The following is a 27,314-nucleotide window of genomic DNA, read 5'->3' as shown; positions in this document are numbered from 1 at the left end:
AAAAAATAACGTTGCTCAACCAGAGAAAGTCTGTTTAGAAAACATCTAAGAATAAAGAGTGCCTTTCTATGTTATTGGAATGTAATTTATTTCGCATGTATCTAAAAAAGGTTTAGTCCAACCCATGAGGGGCCAGGGGTCAGGTTTTCTTTGGGGGGGGGGGGGGGTTGCGTGTTCTGCCACTATGACTCATTTCTAGCCAATTGAAATGACAAGCTGTGGTCTATCTTGGTTTAGTTATAAAACTCTTTGGCATAGGTAAATAGATACACGTTATCATTAAAGACCGCATCACAAGAGCGAACGCTTTAAAATTGATGCGCAACGAGCGTTCAATGAGTAGGTGACCGTTTACCTGTACAATTGAATTGTCAACAACAAAAAATATGTCAATTGTAATATTGAATTATCTTACTGCACACAACCAAGTGCAGTGCCTTGCCTGTCATCTGACTGTGGATTGGATATATTAGTACTGTAATGACCCTGCGTTTATAAGCGCGAATATCGACTCCTCCGCTTGTGTACATTCTGATCATTGTTTGTTTGGGTAACCATTGTCCTACCTTACATGTTCCCCTATACAAGAATGAAGACACTACTGAAATTAATTTTTTTAAACTACTGAAATTAATTTGAAATGAACATGTCACTGTCAATGCAGCCATCGAAGTCAAGTGCATTAGGTTTGCATTTACTACATATATCAAAGTCGAAAGAGCTGAAGTACTAGAATTGTGAAACTACACTAGCAAATGCAATAATATGGTAAGCGATAGTTTGTAATGATCAAAGTGGGAAGAACTATATCGCGACACAGTGGGCGGCGGAAAGATATAGCAAATATACATTGCAAGTTCGAAATGCGGTCTTCCTGTGTGGGCGGGCTTAAGACTTTGCATACGTAGACATTTGTCTTGCTTTTATTCTCCCTTTTGAAACATTTTGTACTGTAGAATAGACGAGTGCCAGCTGCATACCAGTGAGCCATATTAACCATATAACTAACATTCCACATTTTTGTAAAATAATTCATAACCTACTTATTTGGAAGATGGTCGCCAAACAGAGGATTCGTATGGCCAACGAAAAACACAGCAAGAATATCACGCAAAGAGGCAACGTAGCCAAATCTACGGTAACATTTGAACTATTTTATTTTGGTTTACAAACGGGTTAAGGAATATGTTACTTAAAATGAGTAACTAGCAAATGCTTAATTGTCTGATTGTTTGCTAGTTTTTTTTGTTTCATTTTTTTGTCAACATATACTTATGCTTTGCCCTTAGTATATGCAAATTGCCAAGTTGCCCAGCTCTCAATCTTTGGTCAGCTGTTGCGGTAGTATCCATGAAATGTAACATCATACAAAGTTGTTTACATTATATTTAAACAGCTGTATGTTTCTGATTACTGGTTTGAGAATTATACATGTTTGACCGTTGACATGTTAGTACAGTAGCATGACGTGTACTGTGTTTGGTTTCACAGAGAAACCCTCAAGATGATAAGGTGGCTGTGGGACCCTGGCTGTTGGCCCTCTTTATCTTTGTTGTGTGTGGATCAGGTGAGTTCTGTTGACTATTTTACTAATTTCCCAGTGATGATGAGCAGAACTCTGAAATTGATCCGTACTTTATCCCAGACACTTTTGTTGATCTGAAAGGTGTATCCAACATTCTGCCGAGCTTGTCATAAGGCCAGATAAAACTAAATTGCTTACCTATCTATACCTTTGAGGTCTACAAGTGTAGATTTGGAACGTGAAATTGTAGTGCTGGGGCAAATTGTGTCCTCCCTTTGCTTCTTTCTTCATATCTGAAATGAGCATGCGTATACAGAATCATTATATATTTTTTTTTCTCAAGCGTGTGCAGGTGTTCACATTCCCACAGGTGTGATGTCTTGTACGACTTGTTATGGTGCTGAATATAACATTGAAATAAAAAACATACATCATAACCTTATCTCACAAACAGTCTTTAAAGTAGACCAGGGGTATAATCATTAGTCCAAACTGTAGCAAACAGAAAATCTTTTGCAACAAAAATTTGTTTCTATTGGACAAATTCAGGTAGGTCTCTCCCTGTTTGGTTCTGTTTGGTTCCTAGTGTAGACCCACGTCTACAGTATGAAAGTCCCACCTAATTCCTGGATCATGGACCACTCTGTTTTTGAATGGCCTTCAAGATTATATCATCAAATTCATATGTAAGATTATATTCATATTCGTGGAATAATTTACATTTACCTGATACCTTTCATTAAGGTTTTTCAATTATGTTTTATTTTTGTGTAATTGAACATGTTCAACGGCATTGGGTAAAATTAAATTAATCCACAAATACTAATAGAATTGTACATATACAGTATCTTAAATGGTCACGGTTTCATGATGCTATAATAAGGTCATTCAAAAACAGTGTGGGACATGATCCAGGAAGTAGGCAGGACCTTCATACTGTATTCAAACCAAGCAATGGTCTCATTAGGGGTTTGTTAGGCTCTTTAATATATGCCATATAGCAGACGCTTTTATCCAAAGTGACTTACAGTCATGCGTGCATACATTTTACGTATGGGTGGTCTCTGGAATCGAATCCACTACCCTGGCATTACAAGCGTCATGCTCTACCAACTGAGCTACAAAGGACCACTATATCTCCTGACAGCCATAGGGTTGTCAGCCTTTGCACATCTATCTTTTTGTCAATATTAGCTTTTTAACAGGCAATATCAATGCGTTTGTTGCCTCTCTCAGCTAATATTAGGGAAAGACAAATCTTGATAAGTGTTCGAAGAACTCCGCCTGCTAAATGTTGGGAGTCTGTTTTCATCTTTTATCCTGGGTCAGACAGAATGTTTGTACTGTTTCTGTGTGGTCTGATTTGACATTTTGGCTTACTCCCTTGTCCTCCCCTCCCACTGTTTGTCCCAGTCCAGGCTTTTACTAGTCAGTGGGTTTGGCAACACTTTCAGAGATTTCAGCAGAACATAATAGAGCAATTACATTAGTGACCTTGGAAACATAAATTAATACTTTGCAGGAAAGGAGGGATATAGTCACACTGGCGAGTTAAAAGAAAGGAGAAAAGGTAGAGTAGACTATTCCAGCAGTACATTCTGGTCAGTTCCCAACAGTGTTCCGAGCTTCAATGGCGACTGCTGTTGTCAGTGAATAAAAACCTTCACTTTGGGTCAGGGTTTTCTAGTGTCATCTGAGGGATTCTTTGACTCAGCTAAATTCCTTGTCAATGAACTCCAGTGTAGATTTGTTTTCTTAACATCAGAATTATCTCTCTCCACAGCTATCTTCCAGATCATTCAGAGCATTCGGATGGGCATGTAGGATGACATGTCCACCCCGTCCATTCCACTCAGTATCCGCCGAACCAAGTACCACCTCGATGACGTCCCATTATCCTTCACTCAACATTCTCAGTCTTCTTAAGTTGCACACAGCTAGGCCAAGGACGATGAGCCACTGTCTTGCACTTTTAGTGACTTTCTGTTCTTAATTTGTATTATTTTGTTTGACCTTTGTTATTTGTCTTTCTGGTTACTTTTGGCAAGCTCTGTCAAGTCATTCCTACCTTGTGCCTTAAATGATAGAGGTTAACAATTTTCAGCACACAACAAAAAGCCATTCAAGCTTAGTGCATTCCAATAGTGGGGTTTCTGAAATAAAAGGTGATGTGCTCTGTCAATCTCAGGCAAGTTGGCCATCTTGTGGAATTGTGAGCTCTGTTTTTGGTGGTCCTTTCTGGAAGTCTTCTTTGCCACCACTTTGTTGTAATTTCAGTGTGTAATATGAACTACAATTTCTTCTTTAATTTAGTGTATTGAAAGAAATGTTCTGTTTTGCTTTGAACATGTTTTTTGTTTGGTAGAATGACCAAATGTCTTGGTCAGACTGGAAAGAAATTCAGCAACATAAATCTTAGCACAAGATTTGAAGCTGGATATAATACTCATGCCAAAAGAACAACTAAAAGGTAGAAACCAGAGCCATGTATTTAGAAAGTTAGGACATTGAAGTTATGGCATTATGATGCATTTACATGACACCGTATAATCAAAGAGTTCCATATGGCAGCCATGTTAGCTCCCTATGGACAATATTAACCAATAGCAGTTCATGGAATTTTCTAAATTTTAAACAATGCTATGTAACTGAATGTCTATAATTAAAATACTTGTCATATAAATGGAATGCTCAAAGCCGCTAACATGGTGTTGGTTTAAGAAGTTGGGCAAACTCTATATGGTTTTGGTAGAAATTAGTGGTACGTAATGATAAGCAGTCCTATTGTTTTTTTGCGGTCTAGTCCTCATCTACTTTTTAAATATTTTGTATCTATTGATTGGCCCTCCTATTCTTGGGGCTTTGGGATTGTCAACTGATCCACAGTCAGTTGAATATGGATCAGTAAAAGTAAGAAGGACATCTTCAAGCTTTGATAGTTGATCTGACGTCCTGTCCTCATGTTTACGGAAACAGTTCAAGGCTCAAGCTTACTGGATAAAATGTAATTATCTTCACTAAACCAGTGTTTAGAAGTAAATCTTAAGGGCTGGATGAAAATGTCAACCTGGTTATTTTACTGGGCATAAAGTATGCTGGCAATGTAAGAGCGAAATTAATTAAATATGATAATTGGTACATTATTTTGTGTGCTTTTCTTATGTGAGATACCAATCACCCAGAATAAATACTAACATATTTGCATGTACAGTTGAAGTTGGAAGTTTACATACAATTTAGCCAAGTACATTTTTAAACTCCGTTTTTCACAATTCCTGACATTTAATCCCAGTAAAAATTCCCTGTCTTAGGTCAGTTAGGATCACCACTTTATTTTAAGAATGTGAAATGTCAGAATAATAGTAGAGAGACTGATTTATTTCAGCTTTTATTTCTTTCATCACATTCCCAGTGGGTCAGAAGTTTACATGCACTCAATTAGTATTTGGTAGCATTGCCTTTCAATTGTTTAACTTGGGTCAAATGTTTCAGGTAGCCTTACACAAGCTTCCCACAATAAGTTGGGTGAATTTTGGGCCATTCCTCTTGACCGAGCTGGTGTAACCGAGTCAGGTTTGTAGGCCTCCTTGCTCACTCACGCTTTTCAGTTCTGGCCACAAATGTTCTATGGGATTGAGGTCAGCGCTTTGTGATGGCCACTCCAATACCTTGACTTTGTTGTCCTTAAGCCATTTTGCCACAACTTTGGAAGTATGCTTGGGGTTTGCATTGTCAATTTTGAAGACCCATTTGCGACCAAGCTTTAACTTCCTGACTGATGTTGCTTCAATATATCCACATCATTTCCCTACCTCATGATGCCATCTATTTTGTGAAGTGCACCAGTCCCCCCTCCAGCAAAGCACCCCCACAACATGATGCTGCCACCCCCGTGCTTCACGATTGGGATGGTGTTCTTCGGCGGCATGCAAGCATCCTCATTTTTCCTCCAAACATAACTTTGGTCATTATGGCCAAATAGTTCTATTTTTGTTTCATCAGACCAGAGGACATTTCTCCAAAAAGTACGATCTTTATCCCCATGTGCAGTTGCAAACGTAGTCTGGCTTTTTTATGCCGGTTTTGGAGCAGTGGCTTCTTCTTTGCTGAGCGGCATTTCAGGTTATGTCGATATAAGACTCGTTTTACTGTGGAAATAGATACTTTTCTACCTGTTTCCTCCAGCATCTTCACAAAGTCCTTTGCTGTTGTTCTGGGATTGATTTGCACTTTTTGCACCAAAGTACGTTCATCTCCAGGAGACAGAACGCGTCTCCTTCCTGAGCGGTATGACGGCTGCGTGGTCCCATGGTGTTTATACTTGCGTACAATTGTTTGTACAGATGAACGTGGTACCTTCAGGCGTTTGGAAATTGCTCCCAAGGATGAACCAGACTTGTGGAGGTCTCCAATTTTTTTCCTGAGGTCTTGGCTGATTTCTTTTGATTTCCCCATGATGTCAAGCAAAGAGGCACAGAGTTTGAAGGTAGGTCTTCATTTTCTGGAATTTTCCAAGCTGTTTAAAGTCACAGTCAACTTAGTGAATGTAAACTTCTGACCCACTGGAATTGTGATACAGTGAATTATGAGTGAAATAGTCTGTCTGTAAATAATTGTTGGAAAAATTACTTGTGTCATGCACAAAGTAGATGTCCTAACCGACTTGCCAAAACTATAATTTGTTAACAAGAAATTTGTGGAGTGGTTGAAAAACGAGTTTTAATGGCTCCAACCTAAGTGTATGTACACACAGACACACACACACACATCAGAGGAGGCTGCTGAGGGGAGGATGGCTCAAAATAATAGCTGGACTAGTATCAAACACATGGTTTTGATGTTTGATTCCATTCACTACATTCCAGTCATAACACTTCGTTCCAGCCATTATTATGAGACATCCTCCCCTCAGCAGCCTCCACTGGCATGCATACATACATAATATTGTAGTTTCCTGAAAAGAATTTGCCTGAATAGTTAGTTGCCCCAAGGTGGCAGAATAATACCGTTCTCCGACTTCAGAGATTTTAGAGTAAAATTCACCGGAAACATCAGGCCACGCATAAAAAATAACGTAATTTCCTGGGAAAAAAATTCTGGTTGTTGTAGTTCCTATGTGGAGTAAACCACATACTGTAATGTCTTTGAGTAAACCTGTCAATCCGAGGATTGCAGAAGTACTGTGTTGATAATCCGTCTGCTCTTCCCCTCTACATATCGAGCTGCTGGCACAGTTCTTGACATTGGACTAACGTTACCGGCATGTTGGGATTCGGTAAATTGTTATACTAGCTAGTTGTTGAATTTAGCGTTAGCCAACAGCTAGCTAGTTAGCATCAGAAAGCGCACCAACTTCACAGTCAGTAGGTAGCAAATATTTCCCTAGAACACTGCCTATGAGCTAGTTTGCAACAGTAACGTTAGCTACTTCTACACTGCAGACCCCAGGCCAAGCACAACGGTAAGTTCGTAAATCATATTATAGCTAAGTATTTTTAGTTAGCTAGCTATAGTGTGATCAGATTGGTTTCCCAGAGCGTTATACTTGGCACAACTGGCTACCTAGCTAGCTACGTACTTTGTTGGATTGTCAGAGATAGTCAAGCTAATATATGGAAGACAGCTTGTTAAGACTGGACATCTGCACTTCGAGGTCACTCTCTCTTTGTCAGTTAAACGAAGCTAGCTACGTGTGATAACCCCTACCTCCGCCTTTCTCCCTACTATTAGATGACAATCGATTGCTGTAGATTGTAGCCAGCAGATACGCCCCGTTTGCTTACAGCTGCACAAGGTCGGACAGGCTTCCCGTGTAAATGCATCCATTGGCATACTTCCATCCAAACAGTTTGGTACAGTTAAGCATATTTTATGACAACAGTTTGTGACGTTTTGGTCTTCGGCAAGGTTTTTGTTGGCTGGTCGTGCACACACTTTTTTTTGAGTCAATGCTCCTTTATTGGTGATTGTTGTCAGTGTTTTTTGTCAGTCAACAAGAGATGACACATTTTCATACAATTTTTTTTACTTAAGAAATACTGCACCAAACATCCCAGTTTGATGTAAAATTGCGAGACAGATCTCCTTGGCAAAAACGTCAAAATGAATGATTTCTTGAGTTATTTTAGATTAATTCTGACTATTTTGAGAAAGTGGCTACAGTGACTCAAGATGGGTAAACAGTAATATTGCTGCTTTTTTTCTTGTTATTCAAGTATAGATACGTTCAAGTGAAGGTCGAAGGTTCGTCTCGAGAAAATATTTTGTGTGCATGAACAACCGGGGGAAAAACTTTTGGAAAGTAAGCATGCGGACGCCTTTACTCGACACAGGAAGTCCGTCTGACCCTTGTGCAGCTGTAGGTGAGCCTTCCATGAGATCAGTAGTGGGTTGTGACTTTATAAGCATTATTATTTTCCAGTCTACAGACAATAATCTTCTAGCAAAGTGGGTGGGGGAGGGAGTGAGTGTGTGACAACTTTGGTGATACATACACACACCATACGTTTTACTATCCGTGTGTGGACCTAAAATTGATTTAAATAAAAAATCATATTTTCAATAATCCCTAACTCATATCACTATCCCCTAACCATAATTGTAGCCCCAAACCTAACCGCTAAGCATAAAATAGCCTCTGTACTCGTGGGGAAGTGGGAACTGTCCCAATGAGGTGGGAAGTGGGAACTGTCCCAATGAGGGAGACTTTTGGGGATTTCCGGTACCCATGAAGATAGTAGTACAAGCCCACACAGTCACTTTGCTAGATGATGTAGACTGGAATGGAATACTTTTTGTAGTTTAAAGTCGCTAACTGGTCCCATGGAACATACACACGGGTAAATAGTTATGAGAACGTTGTGTTTTAACTGTTTCAGTTTGGCACCAGTTTACATTTCAAGTAGCCTATCACTTTTGTTAGTGCAAAGGCATGTCCGGAATTAGACGAGGCAAAAAATACATATCTTAAATTCTTAAAATTTGCATATTTATTATTTCAACACCAGTCCGTGCATGAAACCTGAACGGTATTAGTGTCGACTTGAAAGTGTGGGTGATTGAAAGGCCAGTGAACGTGTTCACCGAGAACATGCCTGGGTTATTATGTAACCGCACCATTCGACCCTGCCGGCAGACGCAGACACCACTCGACCTTTCTACCTCCTTGTAGTGCCTAGTGGATGGACGCCGCCCTGTGGTGGATAATGGAATTGGTGTGAATTGCATTCAATGTAGACTCACTGGGGAGAGACTGATCTATTATAGACAGGTAACTGCCAAAATAAAGGAAACACTTGAGTTAATGAGGGATACAAAGTATATTGAAAGCAGGTGCTTCCACACAGGTGTGGTTCCTGAGTTATTTAAGCAAGAAACATCCCATCATGCTTAGGGTCATGTATATAAATGCCCAGTTGCCCATTATTTTGACTACCATGGCTAGAAGAGAGATCTCAGTGACTTTGAAACAGGGGGGTTAAAGGGTGTGTGTGTGTGTGTGTGTCAGTCACCAGATTTAAAACCAATCAAACACTTATGGGAGATTCTGGAGCGGCGCCTGAGACAGCGTTTTCCAACACCATCAACAAAACAGCTGATGGAATGTCTCATGGAAGAATGGTGTCACATCCCTCCAATAGAGTTCCTGACACTTGTAGAATCTATGCCAAGGTGTATTGAAGCTGATCTGGCGGCTCATGGAGGTCCAAAGCCCTATTAAGACACTTTATGTTGGTGTTTCCTTTATTTTGACAGGCTTATTTCTTACAAAGGTATAACCTTCAGTAGCTGCAATAAGACTCCTTGTTTGCACATCCCGCTACAGGTGAATGTTGTTTTTGTCCATGCAGACAGCAAATTCTATTTTTTGGAATAGTGCATCTTATTGCTTTTTCTCTTTAAGCAAGATGATAGCTGTTACGGTGTGTGTGTAACATTTCAGCCCCGGGATGGAGGCCCACAGCTCAAGCCGGTCCAGCCTGTCCAGGAAGAGGAGGAGAGACGGGTCTAACGGAGAGACCGAGGAGGTAGAACGGCCAGGGAAAGTACCAAGATCCACCGTGGTGAGTGAGGAAGAGAAAGAGGCTTTGTGTGTGTGTGAGTATTTACAGGGAGTTGATGTGTGTTGGTTAAGATAAGATAGTGAGTCATGATTCTTAGGAAGGAAACCCTTCTCATGGTTGTCATGGTAATTATGTGTATTCGTACACTAGGGTTTAAAAGATCCCGCCCCCTATGCTGATGAGCTAGAGTCGGCTGAGGACACTCCATACCTGCGAGTCAGTATGGAGGAGGCCAAGAGGGGAACTCCATGTGAGTCGCACACACATCAACACACACTACACTCAGAAACACATGTCAATCACTCTCAAACTGTAGCAAGCAGCACCATTCAAAAGACATGAACAGTTCTGAAAATATAAGGAATGTTTCTCTATTGACGTGACCTGTGATTGGCTATCATCGCCATCATGTCACTCTCCCACAGTTGATAGGCCAGTTCGGGTATATGCAGATGGCATCTTTGATGTGTTCCACTCAGGCCATGCCCGGGCCCTCATGCAGGCCAAGGGCCTCTTTCCGAACACACACCTCATTGTGGGCGGTGAGTGTCTCACTCTGGTTGTCAACCTTTCCTTGCTCAACATGCCTTGAGTGCCCTCTTGCTGGTTTACTGTCTGTCCATTTATTTGGTTCTTCGAGGAAATAGTTTTTCGGAGGCATAATGCCAAGCACCCTCTATGTAAAGTGCTGGAACTAATTCAAGTTTATTCACTTCCCCTGAACCCCCGTGCTTCTTTTCCTCTCGTCTCAGTGTGTAGTGATGACCTGACACACAAGTTCAAAGGGTTCACGGTGATGAACGAGGACGAGCGCTACGACGCAGTCAGCCACTGCCGCTACGTGGACGAGGTAGTCAGGAACGCGCCCTGGACGCTTACACCCGAGTTCCTCTCCAAGCACAGAGTGAGAGAGAGGGAAGGATGGGGGGGAATGGAACGCAATTTTGTGTGTTCAGAATGTGTATTTTGTCTGCAGTGTATAATGTATTCCTTCTCTCATTCACCCCCCTCACCCCACCAGATCGACTTTGTTGCCCATGACGACATCCCATATACATCAGCAGGCCAGGACGACGTTTACAAGCACATCAAGGAGGCGGGTGGGTACCATGACAACCAGCAGGAATGTCCAAAATGAATGTCCTGGTACCGTGTGTCTGTCACGATGACCTCTCACCGTTTGGCCCCTTGTACCTACAGGCATGTTTGCACCTACCCAGAGAACGGAGGGAATCTCCACCTCGGACATCATCACGCGCATCGTCCGCGACTATGATGTATACGTGAGACGCAACCTGCAACGCGGCTACACGGCCAAGGAGCTCAACGTCAGCTTCATCAATGTAACACTTCATGTTACTATCATTCTTATTAGTAGTAATGATGGTATTTGGTTGTGCCGACTTTTGATGAGTCATAAGGAGCAGTAGTTGAGAGGTAGCTATTTGTCATTGGCATCGCAGTGCTTAAGGCGTCACTACAGACCCGGGTTCAATGCCAGGCTGTGTTACAGCCGGCCCAGGGCCGGGAGACCCATGAGGCAGTGCACAATTGGCCCAGCATTGTCCGGGTTAGGGGAGGGTTTTACCGGCCGGGATTTCCTTGTCCAATCTCGCTCTAGCGACTCCTTGTGGCGGACTGACTTCGATTGTCAGCTGGACGGTGTTTCCTCCAACACATTGGTGCGGCTGGCTTCCGGGTTAGGCGATCAGTGCGACTTGTTAGGGTCGTGTTTCGGAGAACACATGGCTCACGACCTTCGCCTCAACCGAGTCCGTAGGGGAGTTGCAGCGATGGGACAATTGGATACCATGAAATTGGGGTGAAAAATGTTTATTTGTTATGGGTGACAGTGGAATCAGAATTAGTTGTGGTACTAGTTGTATTTGAATAAAAGCTGCTAGGAAACATGATTTGTTTACTAGTTTAGTGCAGCCTCACTTGCCAAGGTCTGGTGTTAAGACACTGCACTGGTATGACACTGTGTCCCTGTCTTTCAGGAGAAGAAGTACCACCTGCAAGAGCGTGTGGACAAGGTGAAGAGGAAGGTGAAAGATGTGGAGGAGAAGAGTAAAGAGTTTGTGCAGAAGGTGGAGAACAAGAGCATCGACCTCATCCAGAAGTGGGAGGAGAAGTCCCGGGAGTTCATTGGCAACTTTCTGCAGATGTTCGGCCCTGAGGGAGCACTGGTGAGAACTTTTTGTTTTGTGTGTGTATTGTAATGTAGACTAGAATGGTGTCTTTTGTGGCAATCCTAATTTACTGCTCTGGAGAATAATATAGTGTACAGTTCAATGGAAGATGTCACGCTGTAGATCCACGTGGATTTGTTTTATAGCCTAAGAACAACAAATGAACTTGAAATCTAGACTGAGATGCCGCCTCTTTCTCTCTCTCTCTCTAGAAGCACATGTTGAAGGAGGGCAGAGGCCGCATGCTGCAGGCCATCAGCCCCAGCAGCAGCCCCACCCGCGAGCGCTCCCCCTCGCCCTTCTTAAACAAGCCCTCACCTTCCCCTCCATCCCACCACAGCGCAGCACGGGGATACCCCATCAGCGAGGATGATGAGTCTGATGAAGATTAAGGCTCCCCTTTTTTTTTTATCTTGGTCTGTTAATCCCGCCCCTCGACAATATCAGCATTCAACCCCTCCAAACAAAAGATGTCACGCTGTAGATCCACGTGGATTTGTTTTATAGCCTAAGAACAACAAATGAACTTGAAATCTAGACTGAGATGCCGCCTCTTTCTCTCTCTCTCTCTAGAAGCACATGTTGAAGGAGGGCAGAGGCCGCATGCTGCAGGCCATCAGCCCCAGCAGCAGCCCCACCCGCGAGCGCTCCCCCTCGCCCTTCTTAAACAAGCCCTCACCTTCCCCTCCATCCCACCACAGCGCAGCACGGGGATACCCCATCAGCGAGGATGATGAGTCTGATGAAGATTAAGGCTCCCCTTTTTTTTTTATCTTGGTCTGTTAATCCCGCCCCTCGACAATATCAGCATTCAACCCCTCCAAACAAATCATCAGTATGTCCACTTATATCTGTATAGCATTGTCTCTCACTTCATTTGCTCTACCCGTTTCATTTTTTTCACTCCCTTTCTCAATTGGTGTCCATTTATGGACTGTACTACTTCATCAGTCAGAGGGGGGTTAATGCACATTGTAGCAGTCACATCTCTTTATTTTATTCAGTCAGTAACCACTACTCACTGGAGGCATTTGGAGCTGTGTGTTCATTACCCTTCATGTTACGTTTGTCACTTTTAAATTTTAATTTCACATCAATTATTTCTCACTGATAGGAACATTTCTGATGCACACTTCCTACTCAAGATGTTAATCTTAGCGAGGTGATTTTATTTTGTTAACCTTGAGTTTAGTGGGGAATTCATATTCATACATATTGTGTTGAGGGGTGTTCGGTGCACTGTTGAATTCCGTATCAGCAGAGCTGAGTCTTTTTCTTTGCAATGTAGGAACCATCAGTCCCTTGATCTCCCCTCGAAGTGTTAGTGTCTGAGTGTGTGCATGTATGTGTGTAAACTGCTAGTTTGTGTAGGCATGTCAATGTCCTCCATCCATGGACTGACCTGGATTCAGCTTGACCTGTTTTGCACATTGTTTTGATGGTCAGTCTTTGGACAGTGGACTTTAAAGTATAGTGCCCAGCCTTTGAACTACAGAACTAGATCTCGTTCAGTAGGGCTCAAAGGGAAAACTTATTTTCAGGAGGTTCTAGTAAAACCCCCCCAAAATGTGCCCAATAACAAGACTTCATTTTTAAAAACGACTGGAATATAATTTTATCCCGGTCCCATCTCTCCTCCTGTAGTTGGGCATTGTTTGTTTTTGGCTGTTGGCCCACCCCTTACTGGGCTTTGTCTCCATGGTGGCAAAGCAGGAGTGTTTGTTTTATTTCCTATATACAGTAGGGTAGCTGAAACATGGGATTATTTTAAGCATAGTATTGCAACCATGTTAGATTAAAGAATCAGTCCACTAAAATGTATCAATTAAAATTGCTTCTCAGTAGGGGCATGGGCTATAGATCACTTGGTGGCAAGAGTTGTCTAACTATCCTTCCACTATATACATGGATACAAGAACATTGTTTTACTGTTTGGGTTGAATTTGTTTAGCTCCTGAATGTGCAGGGCTAAGAGAAACCAGTAGAACATGTAAATGGAATAAAGTTAACCATGTTGAATCCTCAATCCCTGGTCCTGCTGTATTAATGTGCTTGATTGTGAAACTCAATGCTTATTGATCACACGACCAAGAAACAGTTACTACACTCCAGACCAGCCACACATTAAATCAGAGAACCCTGCTCAGTGCATTAGCTGGACCTATCCTTCGGGTTTTGTAAAATATTGAGATTTGATTTGACGAGGGTCACAGCCCAATCACAGTAATCTACGCCAGGTCATGTCAACAAGGTGCATCGTTCAGAAACATCTTTTCCGTAATGTATTCTCGCAAGGCAGACACAGCACGTATGCATTTTTATCAAGAGCAAACATTTATGCATGTGAAACCATGTATCTATCCCAAGTCATTGCTTGACATATGTCACTTTGTTCAATCACTTTTCACCTGGTACAAACTCGGGCCAGCTTAATCAAATCCCCCCCATTGGCTGCGTTCCAGTATGACACTGCAGATTTCACAACACCTAGATATGTGGTTACCTGATATGACATGGAACACAACCTATCCTTTACTAGCACGTGTTCATGTAAATTGCAATAAGGCACAAGGGTTTGTGGTATATTGGCCATATACCACAACCCCCACCGAGGTGCCTTATTGCTATTAAACTGTTTACCAACGTAATTAGAGCAGTAAAAAGTTGTAACATCTGTGGTATGCTGTCAGACAATCAGGACGTGAACCACCCAGTTTATAAAACACGTGAAAAAGACAATGACAAGCGGAGCTGGTTACATGATGGGATTTTACTGGACAGTCACCAGGTTTTACAAACAAGGAGAGCCAGACGAGGCAATGTGACCACCGGGGGGGGGGCAACCTCATCACAGGCTCTGAAAAGGCAGGTCAGCGCCAAGCCACTGTAGTGCTCAGGTTGTATTCCACCCAATGAAACAAAATGCCAATTATCAATAAGCTCACTATATGCATTTCACAGGTAAGAGAGGATGTTGGACTCAAAAGGCCATTTAGAAAAAGGATGGATCACAAGGGGACTCTTCAAAGACCTTGACCCTATAATAAAAACTGCAGACTGGACAATAACACTGACCCCCACTTTCCTCCAACATTATGGACCCTTCAATACCACCCCTGCCAGTTTTCAGGTTATTTGTATTCTTTCTATACAGGAGCAGTTTGTTTGCAAGTTGAAGGTAGACTCATCGAAATGATGTTGCCATGAGCAGCACTGGCTATTGAAATGAGCAAGATGCAACACTTAGCTCACACATGGCAGGGGATCACAGCGTGGTAGCCAGGGCACCAAAATAGCAGAGAAGTTGAGCCTCGGGCTTCAACGCTCTTAGTTGCTGCAGAAAATGACCCACCTGCTGTTTACTTTGTACATCATATCACCGAGTCTACCTTTAACTATAGTAAGATGCCATACTATGGTTCACATTTTGCATATACAGTATCTGTACATTATGCCAGTTTTTTTAAATTCATCCCTAACATTGAGGAATAAAGGGAAGAGAGATGGACATAAGAAAAAATGTAAAGTGTGGAGGGAGAATGCTAGGTATGCCTCAGCTCGCTCTAACATCGAGTCTCGTAGATGCCGCTTCGGCCAATGTAGCGCACCCATTTGACAACATCATGATCACTGTAGTTCAGCTTGGACTCAAACACCTTCAAGTAACGCACCTTCAGCCCAGAGGGGGCAAATGGAACCTGAGTGGCAGAGAGGGACAAAGACATCCAGGTTACAAGTTCTACACAACTGCATATTTATACTGTATGCTAAATTTGTCATTACTGCTGAGAGGGTGTGTGTGACTGCAACCTTACCTCAAAGTTCATGGAGATGGGAGGACGGGCCCACTTCTTCTTATCGTTGGTGGGCAGTAGCTCAATTTCAGCACTGATCTGAGATTCCTTCATCCCAGCCATGCGCTTGATCCTACATACAGGAAACACACACCAATACAACAAAAGATCAGGGGCACACACATTCAACATCAGAAAGAGACATTCACAATCAAGGAAGGAGATACAAAACAAGTGTGATCTTTGGTACTGTGATGGAGAAGGAGAGGGTTAAAATAACACTAACTTCCATACGATGGCGTTCTCGCTGGCCTTGTACTTGGCCTTGCCTTTCATGCAGATCACCTGGACACCGCTTGTGTTGAGCGGCGTGGGAATGCGCACCTGGAGCAACAGAAAACATGTCATAACATGATAAACAAATTCTCATACAGCAGTCTAAACCTGAACTTTTTTATAACAATAGCTGAAATTAAGACCAAGAAAATACCAGGTTTATGAGACAAAACATAAGGTAACTTCAAAAGAGGAACAGGTTTACCCCAAGGTTACTAACACAATCTAAAAAGACAAAAGGCTGAATAGCTACCTCAATTTTCTGGGCCAGTAGCGAAGGTTTGAAGTTGGACTTGATGACCACTTTGACCTCCAGTTTTGTGCGGCCCACCTCCCTGACCAGGGGAATGACTCGGAAAGGTAGGATGATGTCTTTAGTGGTACGGTACCTGGTAAAACCACACCAAACTCATGTCAAAGCAGACACACGCAGGGGGCAACAGAGTACAAAGACGTACAAAGATGGAGGCCGGGTAAAATCATCGGGCACATCTGAATAAATGCACACAGAAAGCGAAATGACATGCGCGTTCACAGGGTAATATAGGTTTGAAGTTTAGTCTGTGACACTTACCTCATGAGCTCATACTCTCCATCCGGGGGGATGAAGCTGATGCTGCGCTCCGAGTCAAACTTACTGAGACGCACACACTGGTTGAATGTACAGTCGTCGATGGCTATGGACTGCTTACCACTTGTACTACAGGAGCAGAGGGAGAAGGGTTGACTGTCTATGCACCATACACACCTGTTCATACAGACATTCAAAACTAACACACAAACCAGTCATTTAAAAACGCCCTACTCTACATGCCCCACTTCCTAACACGTCACCACCACCCAAACACACTCACAACACATAGACACACAAAAAGGGATACCATGGCAACACAGCAACCCAGTGGATGCTATCCCTGTCAAAGACTGGGTCAGGGTTAAGGGTCAAGCGGGTGGGAATGTGGGTAATAAAGCTAACACTCTCACTGATGACTAAGAAATACACAACCATTGGGAAGTCCACTAAAGATTTGAGAAGGCTAGTTAGATTCTCTTCAATTAGCAGTCACACTATTCGGTTAATACAGTAAATGTTGGGAGCCTCCTCAAATGCTTAGTAAAGCAGTCACCATTAATGACACCATAGACAAGACAGCAGGGAGGTATGTGAGTAAAGCCAGATATCAATACAGTACCTTCCTCCTCCCCCCAAATCACTGAGGTACAGAACAAGAGAGGGAAAGAATGATGTATCGAATGGAAAAAATGGTAAGTCTCAACACAAGCTCTATATAGAGGTCTTAGTCCAGGGACTGACAGTTGGTCTGATAAAGATCACATTCCTATTTCCACAGAAGGTTAAGTTAGAATCAACACCACTGCCTATCAGTCTGAATAGTCCAAGTTGAAAATCAATTGAGAAATACATTCTTTATCTGATTCTGCAGCACAAGTCTCTTGTATTACGCTCCAGCCCTTTAATGACAAGCTCTGTCCAGAGTTGGGGTCAAATGCTTTTCAATTCAGAACAGGAACTAAACTGAAATTCCAATTCTCCTCATGAAATTTGAAATTTCAGTTTAGTTCCTGAATTGAAAAGGAATAAACACCAACCCTGGGTCCATCCAAAAACAGCCCCTCTTACTCACCTCTTTCCCACCTCATCAGTGACACCGCCTTTACCCGCCTTATCAATGACAATTTTGTCATTCATGCCAAATTTGCACTCCGGCATTCCGCTGAGGTAGCTCTTCATTACCACACGGCCGGACACGTGGGCACTCAGGACCTGACCTGGAGCGGATAAAAGTGAAAGGTCCAATCATTAGGGCCTTTTCTCAATCGCATACGCCTTGTGTCCTCTCTCCTCAAAAACCATTGGAAGAGAAGCTGAGAGGGGAGGGACCTCTGGCTTTCTCATTCAATGGGTTTTGAGGCGGCGAGGAGAGAGGACGTGAGCACTATGCCATTGTGATTCTCCCATTGAAACATTACTCCTACACTTCCCCTAGTTATTTTTGCTCTTAGCATATTCAACACCTGTTTAGGCCCTTTTACTTTCAAGTGTTATGACCAAAATTCACCTTGAGGCGACATAAGCAGGTTGACACTCTCCAGCACATCTAAGAAGAGCTCATTGCGCCGATACTTGATGCCTTCGCGACGCCAACCAATCTGCCCAGTCACCTGACTAGTGATCTGAGACTGCTCTTCCTTTGTCTGGAAAAAGAGAGGCAGATCAACATGATATGAAGTGGAAAAAACAACATATGGTTGAAACCAGGCCCAATGTCCCAAATAGAACTGAAATCAACAGCCCAAACCAAATGAGGCTCATTACCTGATGCTGCAGCCGGCCGTGTCCACAATCCCAGAGAAAGAAGAAACAATAGGAGAAACCTTTAGAAAACAGTTGGAAAACAGACGGCACACAGTTCTGCTACAGAGCCCATTGCAGAGCTCATCAACAGTGACAAGGAGATACTTCTCATCCTCACCTGTCCCTTGATGCCCTGCTGGGTGATGAAGGTCTTTAGTGCTCCGGTCTCAGAGTTCTGGGGATACCCGAAGTCCAGGATCTCTGCACACAAAACAAAAAAACCAAACCATGAATAAATGATGAAGGGTAAGAGAGAGTAAAGAAGATCCGAATGGCATGACTGTGCGAAGTGACAGTTACCGTCGAGCAGCTCATAGATCAGCACAAAGTTGTTCTTGATGTTCTCTTCGCTGACCTTGCCAAAGTAGGCGGCCATGACGTCACACATCTTGTAGAGGAACTCGAACACCATGGCAGCGTTGACATTCTGCTTGGTGACCGCCGCCAGCCAGATGTTGGAGCGCTTGACATGGAAGAAGCTGGTACGTGCAATGTTGGTCACAGGAGAGCGCACCTGCTGCCGGGCATGGATCACATTCACACGGAATGCGTCCACCGCGTTGCGCCTGAGAAAAGGAGGTAGAGAGAGCAAGATACAGATGACTATCATGTCAGGAGTAAGGAGCAAATGTGGAAGAGGATCTTCCTCCTATCTGCAGTTGATCACAACAAAAGCAAACTCATAATAACACGCTCTTGATTAATACGCACATATACATAAGTAGTCTGTAAAGTAATGTGTATAAATTACCAGTCTCCTCTAGGCTTTCAGAGGGATAGTCACACACACTAATCACCTACACTACCTTCCATACATTCCCTTTTCAGACCTACTTGACATCCAAGATGTAGAAATCACTACAGTTCTTACTACAGATGAGGCAGCATGTCCAGACAAGACTGACGATTCTCAATCAGTGATGTGCAATATTCTGGAATAGATCCTTAGGTGCCGGGTCCACAACTTCTGTGAGCTTGACAGTAGTGAAAATGATATTGACCACAAAGCTACTGCTTAGTAGTTAATCATACCTTTATTTGGAACCAGAGCCGATCCAGGGAAATAGTTCCCAGAAATATGAATCTCTGGAACCAATTTCAGATTACAGACTCTGCAGAGTCAGGACTGCACTAGTTAAGACAGATGGAGGTAAAGATGGAAGGGGCACTGGTACCATACTAGCTCATTTAACAGAGTCTGTCCTGCTGTTTTTTCAGAAGGTAATGTCCATTAAGGAGGGAAGAGACACTATATATACACAAAAGTATGTGGCCACCCCTTCAAATTAGTGTATTTGGCTATTTCAGCCACACCTGTTGCTAATGTGTATAAAATCAGTGGGGCATTAGTTGGTTGCAATAATTCACTCTGTTTTCTTCAGCCACTGATATGTCAGGTGACATGCTGAAAGGGTCATCAGGTAGTTGCTGTAGGTCAGAGGTCATGCATTGGGAGTCAGGAATTGGTTACCATGGGTCAGGGGACATGCTCGATAGGCTGGTGCATTGCTTACCTATTCCTACAGTGTCAAAGATGGCGATATGGAGGAAAAATGGCAAACGGATAAAGAGGGATGATGTAAAGGAGAGAAAGACAAAATGCACACAAATACATTTTTGTGCATGTACATAGAGCGAGTAACATTGTGTTGAAATACCAGCCATGGAAGAGGAACACTGTAGTCGGCAACCAAATGCAGTTTCAATGTGTTAAATGAATTACTTTTACCACCAATGTGGTTGAATTTAAGACTGGTCTTAATCTTAAGCAGCTTGAATGTGTCGAGTCTCATCTGGAAAATCTTGGCAGTTGAATGTATTGATTCTGCATCAATCCGAGCTGTAGTGGTGTGGTTAGATAGTTGGTTGAGCATTTGCTACTCCAGAGAGCTTGCCATGTCTGAGACCTGATACAATAGCGATTATCCACAAGATGATATAGTCGGGCTATTAGCCCAGTTATTTTCTTTGGTGGGTGCAAAAATCAGTGGACCCATCTGTTGAAATCTTCCTGTTGGATGAATTGTTTTGTTTATCAAAGAGTCAATTTAGAGTACGTTTTTCTAAATTTTCCTCTGACAACCAAGGTTACGATAAAACATTCCCCAACATTTCTCAGACGCAATATGAACTATGAATACTTGTTCCATTGTTATTTATATAGCTTTCACAATATATTTGTAATGCTAGTCTAATATCTCGGTAGTAAAAACATTGTTCTCAATTTCAAAAAAGACAAAACATTGTTCTCAATTTCAAAAAAGACAATTACCAGCCAATGTTAAATAAAGCCTTACAAGGCTCGACTGTACTTCTAATAACCGGTTTACACTAATTCCTCTACATGTAAAAACTGCCTTCCACCTCACTTTCCTAACCACTAGATAAAGAGGAAGGACATGAATGACTAATGAAAGCAGTTACTATAACTATGATCTTGCGAATTAGAGGTTAGGTTTGACAAGGGGCTAGAATTAGAGTGATTGATACAGTGCATTGAGGTGATGATGCCTGTAAAAATGTTACACATACACTCCATCACCTATTGGAGGAAAAGACCAATAACTTAAAATGGCATTACACTTGTTTTAAGATCAAAGTTAACATAAGTAATTACAATTATTTATTTTTTAGGCTGACCCCATTTAGTCGACTGGTCGATTGTTTGGTCAAGTCTGTTGGTCGACAGATTTCTTTAGTCGAGCAGTAGCAAAAAATGTTTTTGCTAAATATCATGGTGTACAATTCACCTCTCTGATTGGTGTCTGTGAGTGGACTAATCCATTGTGGAGGCCGTGGGGATGGCACAGTCCATTAGTCTAAGGAAATCGTATATGGTTATATTACATAAGAACAATGGTGCAACAATAATACAAATAATATTTTATAACAAATGCTCTTTCTCCAGCGTTGGATACTGGTTGCTCTCCGTGGTTCTGAAACACATCAGTGCGCTGTTGAATTGTTATCTTTTCCTAGACCATGTTGCTATGTGCATAATAGCAAAGTTAACCAGTATATTGGTGTTGAGAACAATGCAGTGGAAGCAGCAGCAGAATGAAGAGGTCAGAAAACAGGCCTTGCCTTATTGACTAAGAAAAGTGAGGAGAGAGGAAATCCCAACTTAATTATGTACAGATCCTGCTTCTGTTTCCTGTTTGAGTGTGTTAAATAGCCTACTGAATCCGTGAGCACGAAGCCTCACGCAACGACATGTCAAGTAAACAATTACACAAATGCAGTTGTTTTTAATCTTCGCTGTAAAGGCTTTACACTTTTTCATTAGAACAGCTTCTGGTATTATTTATCATATATATTTAGTGTTGTTTACATTGTTACAAATAGTCCGAAAAATTATATTTCTGGTAATAATGCTCCTTTTTCTTGATTTCCTTATTGTTAATATTATGATCATTATAATAATAAGTAATGTAATCATCATTAGTAGGCTTAGTATAGTAGTCTTGTATTACCACGGTCAAGCTGTAGGCATAAGAGTACATTCTGTTTTGTCTGAATACCGTAACTTAGGCCTATATTTCAATACTTATAGGCTACTGTATCAATAAATCGTCACAAAGCATGTGAGTCATTCGTGATTTGAAATGCAATCAAGCATTTTAGTTTAAAAAATGTTTTATTTGCTTAAACAATAAACCATTCCATTTCGGAAATTGCATTCACGAATGATTGCGACTGTTTAGGCTGCTGTAATAAAGGCTTAACAAAAAAAAACATAACAGACTCCGGTACGCTTATAATGTATTTGGTGTTGTTTACATTATAAACTATGAATGTTTGGAACAAGCTATTTATTGACATGATTATGCTATGCTACAGGTCAGGCCCTATTGGTCATGCGCACACGATGCATACATGTATTTGTAGAGAGCAAGGGTTGATGGAATAGGGAATGTTTTTCCCCAAAAATATGAGGGATTTCACTAACAGAACTTTTCAAATCAGAAATTGCTGTAATTATGTTGAGCTTAAGCAACACAGACAGCGCAGTGAGTTTGAGCCCGGCACAACAAAAAAATAGATGGATATCCATCTCAGATTTACATAAGTATTCTGACCCTTTACTCAGTACTTTGTTGAAGCACTTTTGGCAGCGATTACAGCTTTGTCTTCTCGGGTATGACGCTACAAGCTTGACACACCTGTATTTGGGGAATTTCTCCCATTCTTCTCTGCAGACCCTCTCATGCCCTGTCAGGTTGGATGGGGATGTTCGATCGGGTTCAAGTCCGGGCTCTGGTTGGGCAGCTCAAGGACATTCAGCGACTTGTCCCAAAGCCACTCCTGCGTTGTCTTGGCTGTGTGCTTTGGGTCGTTGTCCTGTTGGAAGGCAAACCGTCGCCCCAGGCTGAGGACCTAAGCGCTTTGGAGCAGGTTTTCATCAAGGATCTCTGTACTTTGCTCCGTTCATCTTTCCCTCGGTCTTGACTACTCTCCCAGTCCCTACCGCTGAAAAACATCTCCACAGCATGATGCTGCCACCACCATGCTTTACCGTAGGGATGGTGCCAGGTTTCCTCCAAACATGACACTTGGCATTCAGGCCAAAAAGTTAAATCTTGGTTTTATCAGACCAGATAATCTTGTTTCTCATGGTCTGAGTCTTTAGATGCCTTTTGGCAAACACCAAGCAGACTGTCATGTGCCTTTTACTGAGGAGTGGCTTCCGTCTGGCCACTACCATAAAGGCCTGATTGGTGGAGTGCTGCAGAGATGGCAGAACCTTCCAGAAGGACACCATATCCACAGAGGAACTCTGGAGCTCTGTCAAAGTGACCATGGGGTTCTTGGTCATCTCCTTGACCAAGGCCCTTCTCCCCCGATTGTTCCGTTTGGCCAGACGGCCAGCTCTAGAAGTCTTGGTGGTTCCAAACTTTTTCCATTTAAGAATGATGAAGACCACTGTGTTCTTGGGGACCTTCAATGCTGCAAAAATGTTTTGGTACCCTTCCCCAGATCTGTGCCTTGACAAAATACTGTCTTGGAGCTCAACGGACAATTCCTTCGACCTCACGGCTTGGTTTTTGCTGACATGCACTGTCAACTGTGGGAACTTATAGAGAGGGGTGTGCCTTTCCAAATCATGTCCAATCAATTGAATTTACCACAGGTGGTCTCCAATCAAGTTGTAGAAACATCTGAAGAATGATCAACAGAAACAGGATTCACCTGAGCTCAATTTCGAGTCTCATAGGAAACGGTCTGAATACTTATGTGAATATTTCCGTTTTTTTTTTTATACATTTGAAAAAAAATCTAAAAACCAGTTTTTGCTTTGTCATTATGGGGTATTGTGTGTAGATTTGAAGGAAAAAAGTAATTTAATCAATTCTAGAATAATGCTATAACGTAACAAAATGAGGAAAAAGTGAAGGGGTCTGAATACGTTGAATACACTGTACTTGACTTGATTAAAACACAGGATGTCTACATTGAAAAACACACTTTTTAAAATTTCGACCAATCGTTGGGTCGAAAGAACAGACTCTTGGTCGACCAAAATTTTAGGGACAGCTCCCTCTCATACAATTGCATCCTTCCCCGATCCCTCCCCTGAACAAAACCTGATCTGACAGGGCTTGACAGGTGAAAGCTGTGTGATTACTTACACTGATCAGTTCACATTGAACCTCAGGGATCACTTCAAGGCAGAGCTGTCAGGAAGTGAGCTGGCAAGCTAGGGGTTGGGTCTATCAAATCCTTGATTCTATTGCCAGCCGTTATGCCCTTGAGCAAGACACCTGCAAGACACCTACACCCCCCCCCCCCCCCCTGTGTACAATTTACAAATAAAGTGATCATCTTAGTCATCTCCCTAACTTACCTCAGGCCAACCAGATGGACACCATTTCCTATCTCCTTCTCCCCTCTTCGTAACAGAACCCACTTCTATAATCCCCAGAACCAATTACCGCCTCACTTACCCTATGTCATCGCGGTAGACACGAGAGATAAGGACCTCCCCTTTGTGGTTGTAGATGAACAGTCCTCCAATCATCGTGGCTGCTCCTTAGTCCAAACTGGCCATGGTGAAAACAACACCCACCTAACGAAGAGCGAAAGGGTGATATGACATCTCACCAAGTCAAATTCCTGTTACATGCAAATGTACTTCGCAAATAATGGTGATTCTGAACGACCCAAATATCTAGGATGTTTCCAGCAGAGAATCCTATATTAACTCCCACTTAGTGATGATCACTCAGTCACAATGGTGATGTGTACACAGAAAATCATGTCACCTCGCATCCAAAGTAGGATTAATGAGTAGTAGCTTAGATATGATAATGAGAGCCATTTTAGTTAGTCTTAATGTTTTTGCAGAATTCCCAGTAGCTAGCTAGCTATGAGTAGTATGGGAGTGGTTTCAAGTTCATATGGACGGTTGCTGGTATTGGATTGAAGAATTTCCTTATTATGCCCAGTGCGGTGGGGGACAAATAACGTATTAACTTTAATAATTTTCTGTAGTTTATAATATAATGAGGCGTATGAATAATATGCATGAAATGAAAGACATTCCTGGAATTCTAGCTGTGACCAGGTACGGTAACAGAAGGCGAGACAGTTTCCCGTGCCAGCACATGATTTTACTTAGCTGGACACACATATAGCTGGATTAGCAAGATAATTTCCCTTCCACGAAAGGAGGATGTTGTTTGACTTAGCGGACATGGTGTGCTTGGCATGAAGCCACTAACGTTAAGCAGTTTTGTTGCCCCACCAAGATGTCTGCCTGACCGGAAAAGATAGCTCGACAATTTCATAAATTGTTTATATTCTCCCTTCAATTTTTAACGCACAACTGAACACGTATACTCCACCATGTCTTGCTTGCTACACATAACGTTACAACTTTAGTGGATAGTTGACCTTCGGTTTGGGATAAACAGGATGGAGAGTTAGCAAGACATATACTTTAGTTAGCTAGCTGCCAGCCAGCCTAAAATGAACGTTAGCTAACTAGCGCCTCTCTGGTATAAACGCCGGTAGCTAGCTAGACTGTGTTAACTGTTGCATATGTTAAGACTTGTTTGTCTTCGATATAATTACAATCTTACCTCAGTCTTCTCACACACCTAAGTTCACGTCCCTTTTTTCTCCGATATATTTCAGGGTTCGTTAGCAAAAGTTCTACAACACACACTAGCTAATTATGCTCCTATTGCTTTCCCCTCCTCTTTAGACGTCAGCTGACCACCGTCTTCTTCTTCTTGGTGAGTACACCGCCACCAACTGTACTGGAGTGTGAGGCCAATCACGACCCAGTTATTAAACTATCTTCATTAGTCCCAGTCCTTTTAAGAAATTGAAATAGAGCCCTGAAGGCCACGCCCCTTTCCTCCCACTTCACCACTCAAACCCGGTCAAAGCCTCTCGAACCAGTGTTGCCAATTTAGCAATTTTGTTGCTAGATTTAGCAACTTTTCAGACTACCCTGGCAACATTTTTTTCAAACAGTTCCTAGCAACACATTTAGCTACTTTGAACATTTTATTTTGAACTTTTAGCAACTTTTGAAAAGTGACTCAAATTCTAAAATACACGCATTTTCTTTCTAAATGACACAAAAACGATTTTTCCGTCACAATACACGTGCCTGGCTGCAAAAATGCATTGTGATTGACGTCATCAGCAGGCGCTCAGCTCGTGCACAGGCAGCAGCAATTTCAGCAAATTGCCAGTCATTGTTGGCTGACTGCAGCAGCAGTAGTACGGGTTGGACGAGCCAAACCCAATGAATATAGTTGGTCACGAATGTTTTATCTTGAACAGATATTACAACATCAATCAACATGTCTCAATCAAAAATGTACAGCCAGAAGTACAGAAAAGAGTGGGAGTCTGTACCTAAACATTTTTTTTGCAGAAATGGCCAGTCAATTTGAGTAACGTTATTGTGTATTCTACGTAATGACGCAGTTTTACGTTATCACGCAATGACATCACAACGTCATTTAGCAACCTTTAGCAACAAATCAACCTGACTCTAGCAACTTACCCCGAAAATTAGTTGGCAACACCGTCTCGAACCCCTCACACAATCTTTCCCTATCTACATCATACAGCTCCCAATATATCAACACATACTCCACCGTTTCCTCCACTTAACACTCATCACACAGACCTGTTTCATGTCGCACTATCATCCACAACGTGGCATTCAACCCTGTGTGCCCAACCCATAGTCTACTCCACAAAACTTCCTACATCCCATACTTCCCACCTCTTCCTTTACTGACCAGTGCACAAGGTAAAATTGTTCCTACCAGCCTATTGTGTCACACTCGCAAATGCTTCACAATGTATTTTTTGTAGGCTATAGCCTTAAAATAATTGAAATAACATAGCCTACATTATTAATTGCCGTTCCTTCTTAGTCTCCCTGTCTGGTTCCTGACCTATTTGGATTGTTTATATGTTGTTTAATATAACATGTAGCCTATTTGAAATGATGAGCGCTTATTACATTCACCTTTTCATGTTTATTAAAGTACTTTTCATTCATGTCATATGGTTTGGTTTCAATACTTTAAAACCAAATGGTAGGTCCAGGTAGTCACAAAAATAGATGGGTGTTGATTAAATTGTGATTTTTATGAATTGAATGAATTTGGAGAGGCATTTATTTTCTTTGAGCAATGAGGCAAGGAGGTGGAGGCCCCAGCACACCACTGAGAGGGATTTCCGATTGCTCAATTCTGCTCATGTACCAGCATCCCACTAGCTGACCATTGTTACTCCTTCTTCTTCTTTGTTGGTATCATGGTGTTCGCACATTTTGTTTGTGCAGACCTCCACCTACTGTCAGGTAGTGTGTGGTCAATCGCGTTACATTTTGTGATATGAAAATAGAAAGGTGGAAAAATAAAAAAATTGCACCACCAACTAACCAACACCTATACCACTATTTCATAAAATAACAATCACTACCCCATTCCACTACTTTGACCCTAACTGATCCTACACCAAGCTGATGGCCTGGGAGGATGGGATATTTTCGTT

At 42.2% G+C, this 27,314-nt stretch overlaps 3 protein-coding genes across 7 annotated transcripts; 2 read left to right on the top strand and 1 right to left on the bottom strand.

Moving 5' to 3' along the window:
- The first annotated feature begins 864 nt into the window (after positions 1 to 864).
- Positions 865 to 4,668, top strand: LOC129823884 (stress-associated endoplasmic reticulum protein 1). The gene is made up of 3 exons (XM_055882959.1): positions 865 to 1,138; positions 1,492 to 1,567; positions 3,309 to 4,668. Exons 1-3 carry the CDS (start codon positions 1,055 to 1,057, stop codon positions 3,347 to 3,349), a joined length of 201 nt encoding a protein of 66 aa, XP_055738934.1. The 5' UTR covers positions 865 to 1,054; the 3' UTR covers positions 3,350 to 4,668.
- A 1,953-nt stretch (positions 4,669 to 6,621) lies between these two features.
- Positions 6,622 to 12,242, top strand: pcyt1aa (phosphate cytidylyltransferase 1A, choline a). Of its 5 annotated transcripts, none has more exons than XM_055882953.1 (10): positions 6,622 to 6,986; positions 9,281 to 9,350; positions 9,468 to 9,588; positions 9,739 to 9,838; positions 10,014 to 10,130; positions 10,341 to 10,492; positions 10,610 to 10,688; positions 10,789 to 10,931; positions 11,589 to 11,777; positions 11,993 to 12,242. In XM_055882953.1, exons 3-10 carry the CDS (start codon positions 9,475 to 9,477, stop codon positions 12,170 to 12,172), a joined length of 1,074 nt encoding a protein of 357 aa, XP_055738928.1. In that variant the 5' UTR covers positions 6,622 to 6,986; positions 9,281 to 9,350; positions 9,468 to 9,474; the 3' UTR covers positions 12,173 to 12,242. The 5 variants fall into 5 exon arrangements, with proteins under 5 accessions (XP_055738928.1, XP_055738927.1, XP_055738926.1 ...); XM_055882952.1 differs by lacking the exon at positions 9,281 to 9,350 and adding an exon at positions 8,661 to 8,739; XM_055882951.1 differs by lacking the exon at positions 9,281 to 9,350 and adding an exon at positions 8,661 to 8,795.
- A 2,288-nt stretch (positions 12,243 to 14,530) lies between these two features.
- Positions 14,531 to 25,595, bottom strand: ap2m1a (adaptor related protein complex 2 subunit mu 1a). The gene is made up of 13 exons (XM_055882955.1): positions 25,370 to 25,595; positions 24,233 to 24,354; positions 18,588 to 18,853; positions 18,406 to 18,488; positions 18,249 to 18,254; positions 17,992 to 18,127; positions 17,557 to 17,701; positions 17,104 to 17,124; positions 16,485 to 16,610; positions 16,164 to 16,299; positions 15,861 to 15,958; positions 15,596 to 15,707; positions 14,531 to 15,478 (listed from the first exon to the last, which is right to left on the bottom strand). The coding sequence occupies exons 2-13, from the start codon at positions 24,304 to 24,306 to the stop codon at positions 15,344 to 15,346; spliced, it is 1,338 nt and encodes a 445-aa protein (XP_055738930.1). The 5' UTR covers positions 24,307 to 24,354; positions 25,370 to 25,595; the 3' UTR covers positions 14,531 to 15,343.
- Positions 25,596 to 27,314: the final 1,719 nt, after the last annotated feature.

Source organism: Salvelinus fontinalis, chromosome 26 (assembly GCF_029448725.1).
Source record: "Salvelinus fontinalis isolate EN_2023a chromosome 26, ASM2944872v1, whole genome shotgun sequence".
NCBI classification, from domain to species: Eukaryota; Metazoa; Chordata; class Actinopteri; order Salmoniformes; family Salmonidae; genus Salvelinus; species Salvelinus fontinalis.
The sequence above is the reverse complement of the archived record's forward strand: the minus strand, read 5'-3'. Positions and strand labels throughout refer to the sequence as shown.

Coding starts and splice junctions, on each gene's coding strand:
- LOC129823884 (XM_055882959.1), top strand. CDS start 1,055: ATGGTCGCCAAACAGAGGATTCGTATGGCCAACGAAAAACACAGCAAG. Junction 1,139..1,491: donor GCAACGTAGCCAAATCTACG/GTAACATTTGAA, acceptor TTGGTTTCACAG/AGAAACCCTCAAGATGATAA. Junction 1,568..3,308: donor CTTTGTTGTGTGTGGATCAG/GTGAGTTCTGTT, acceptor CTCTCTCCACAG/CTATCTTCCAGATCATTCAG.
- ap2m1a (XM_055882955.1), bottom strand. CDS start 24,306: ATGATTGGAGGACTGTTCATCTACAACCACAAAGGGGAGGTCCTTATC. Junction 17,702..17,991: donor CCTGCTTATGTCGCCTCAAG/GTGAATTTTGGT, acceptor TATCCGCTCCAG/GTCAGGTCCTGAGTGCCCAC. Junction 17,125..17,556: donor ACTGATGAGGTGGGAAAGAG/GTGAGTAAGAGG, acceptor TCTGTACCTCAG/TGATTTGGGGGGAGGAGGAA.
- pcyt1aa (XM_055882954.1), top strand. CDS start 9,475: ATGGAGGCCCACAGCTCAAGCCGGTCCAGCCTGTCCAGGAAGAGGAGG. Junction 9,589..9,738: donor AAGTACCAAGATCCACCGTG/GTGAGTGAGGAA, acceptor TTCGTACACTAG/GGTTTAAAAGATCCCGCCCC. Junction 9,839..10,013: donor GGCCAAGAGGGGAACTCCAT/GTGAGTCGCACA, acceptor ACTCTCCCACAG/TTGATAGGCCAGTTCGGGTA.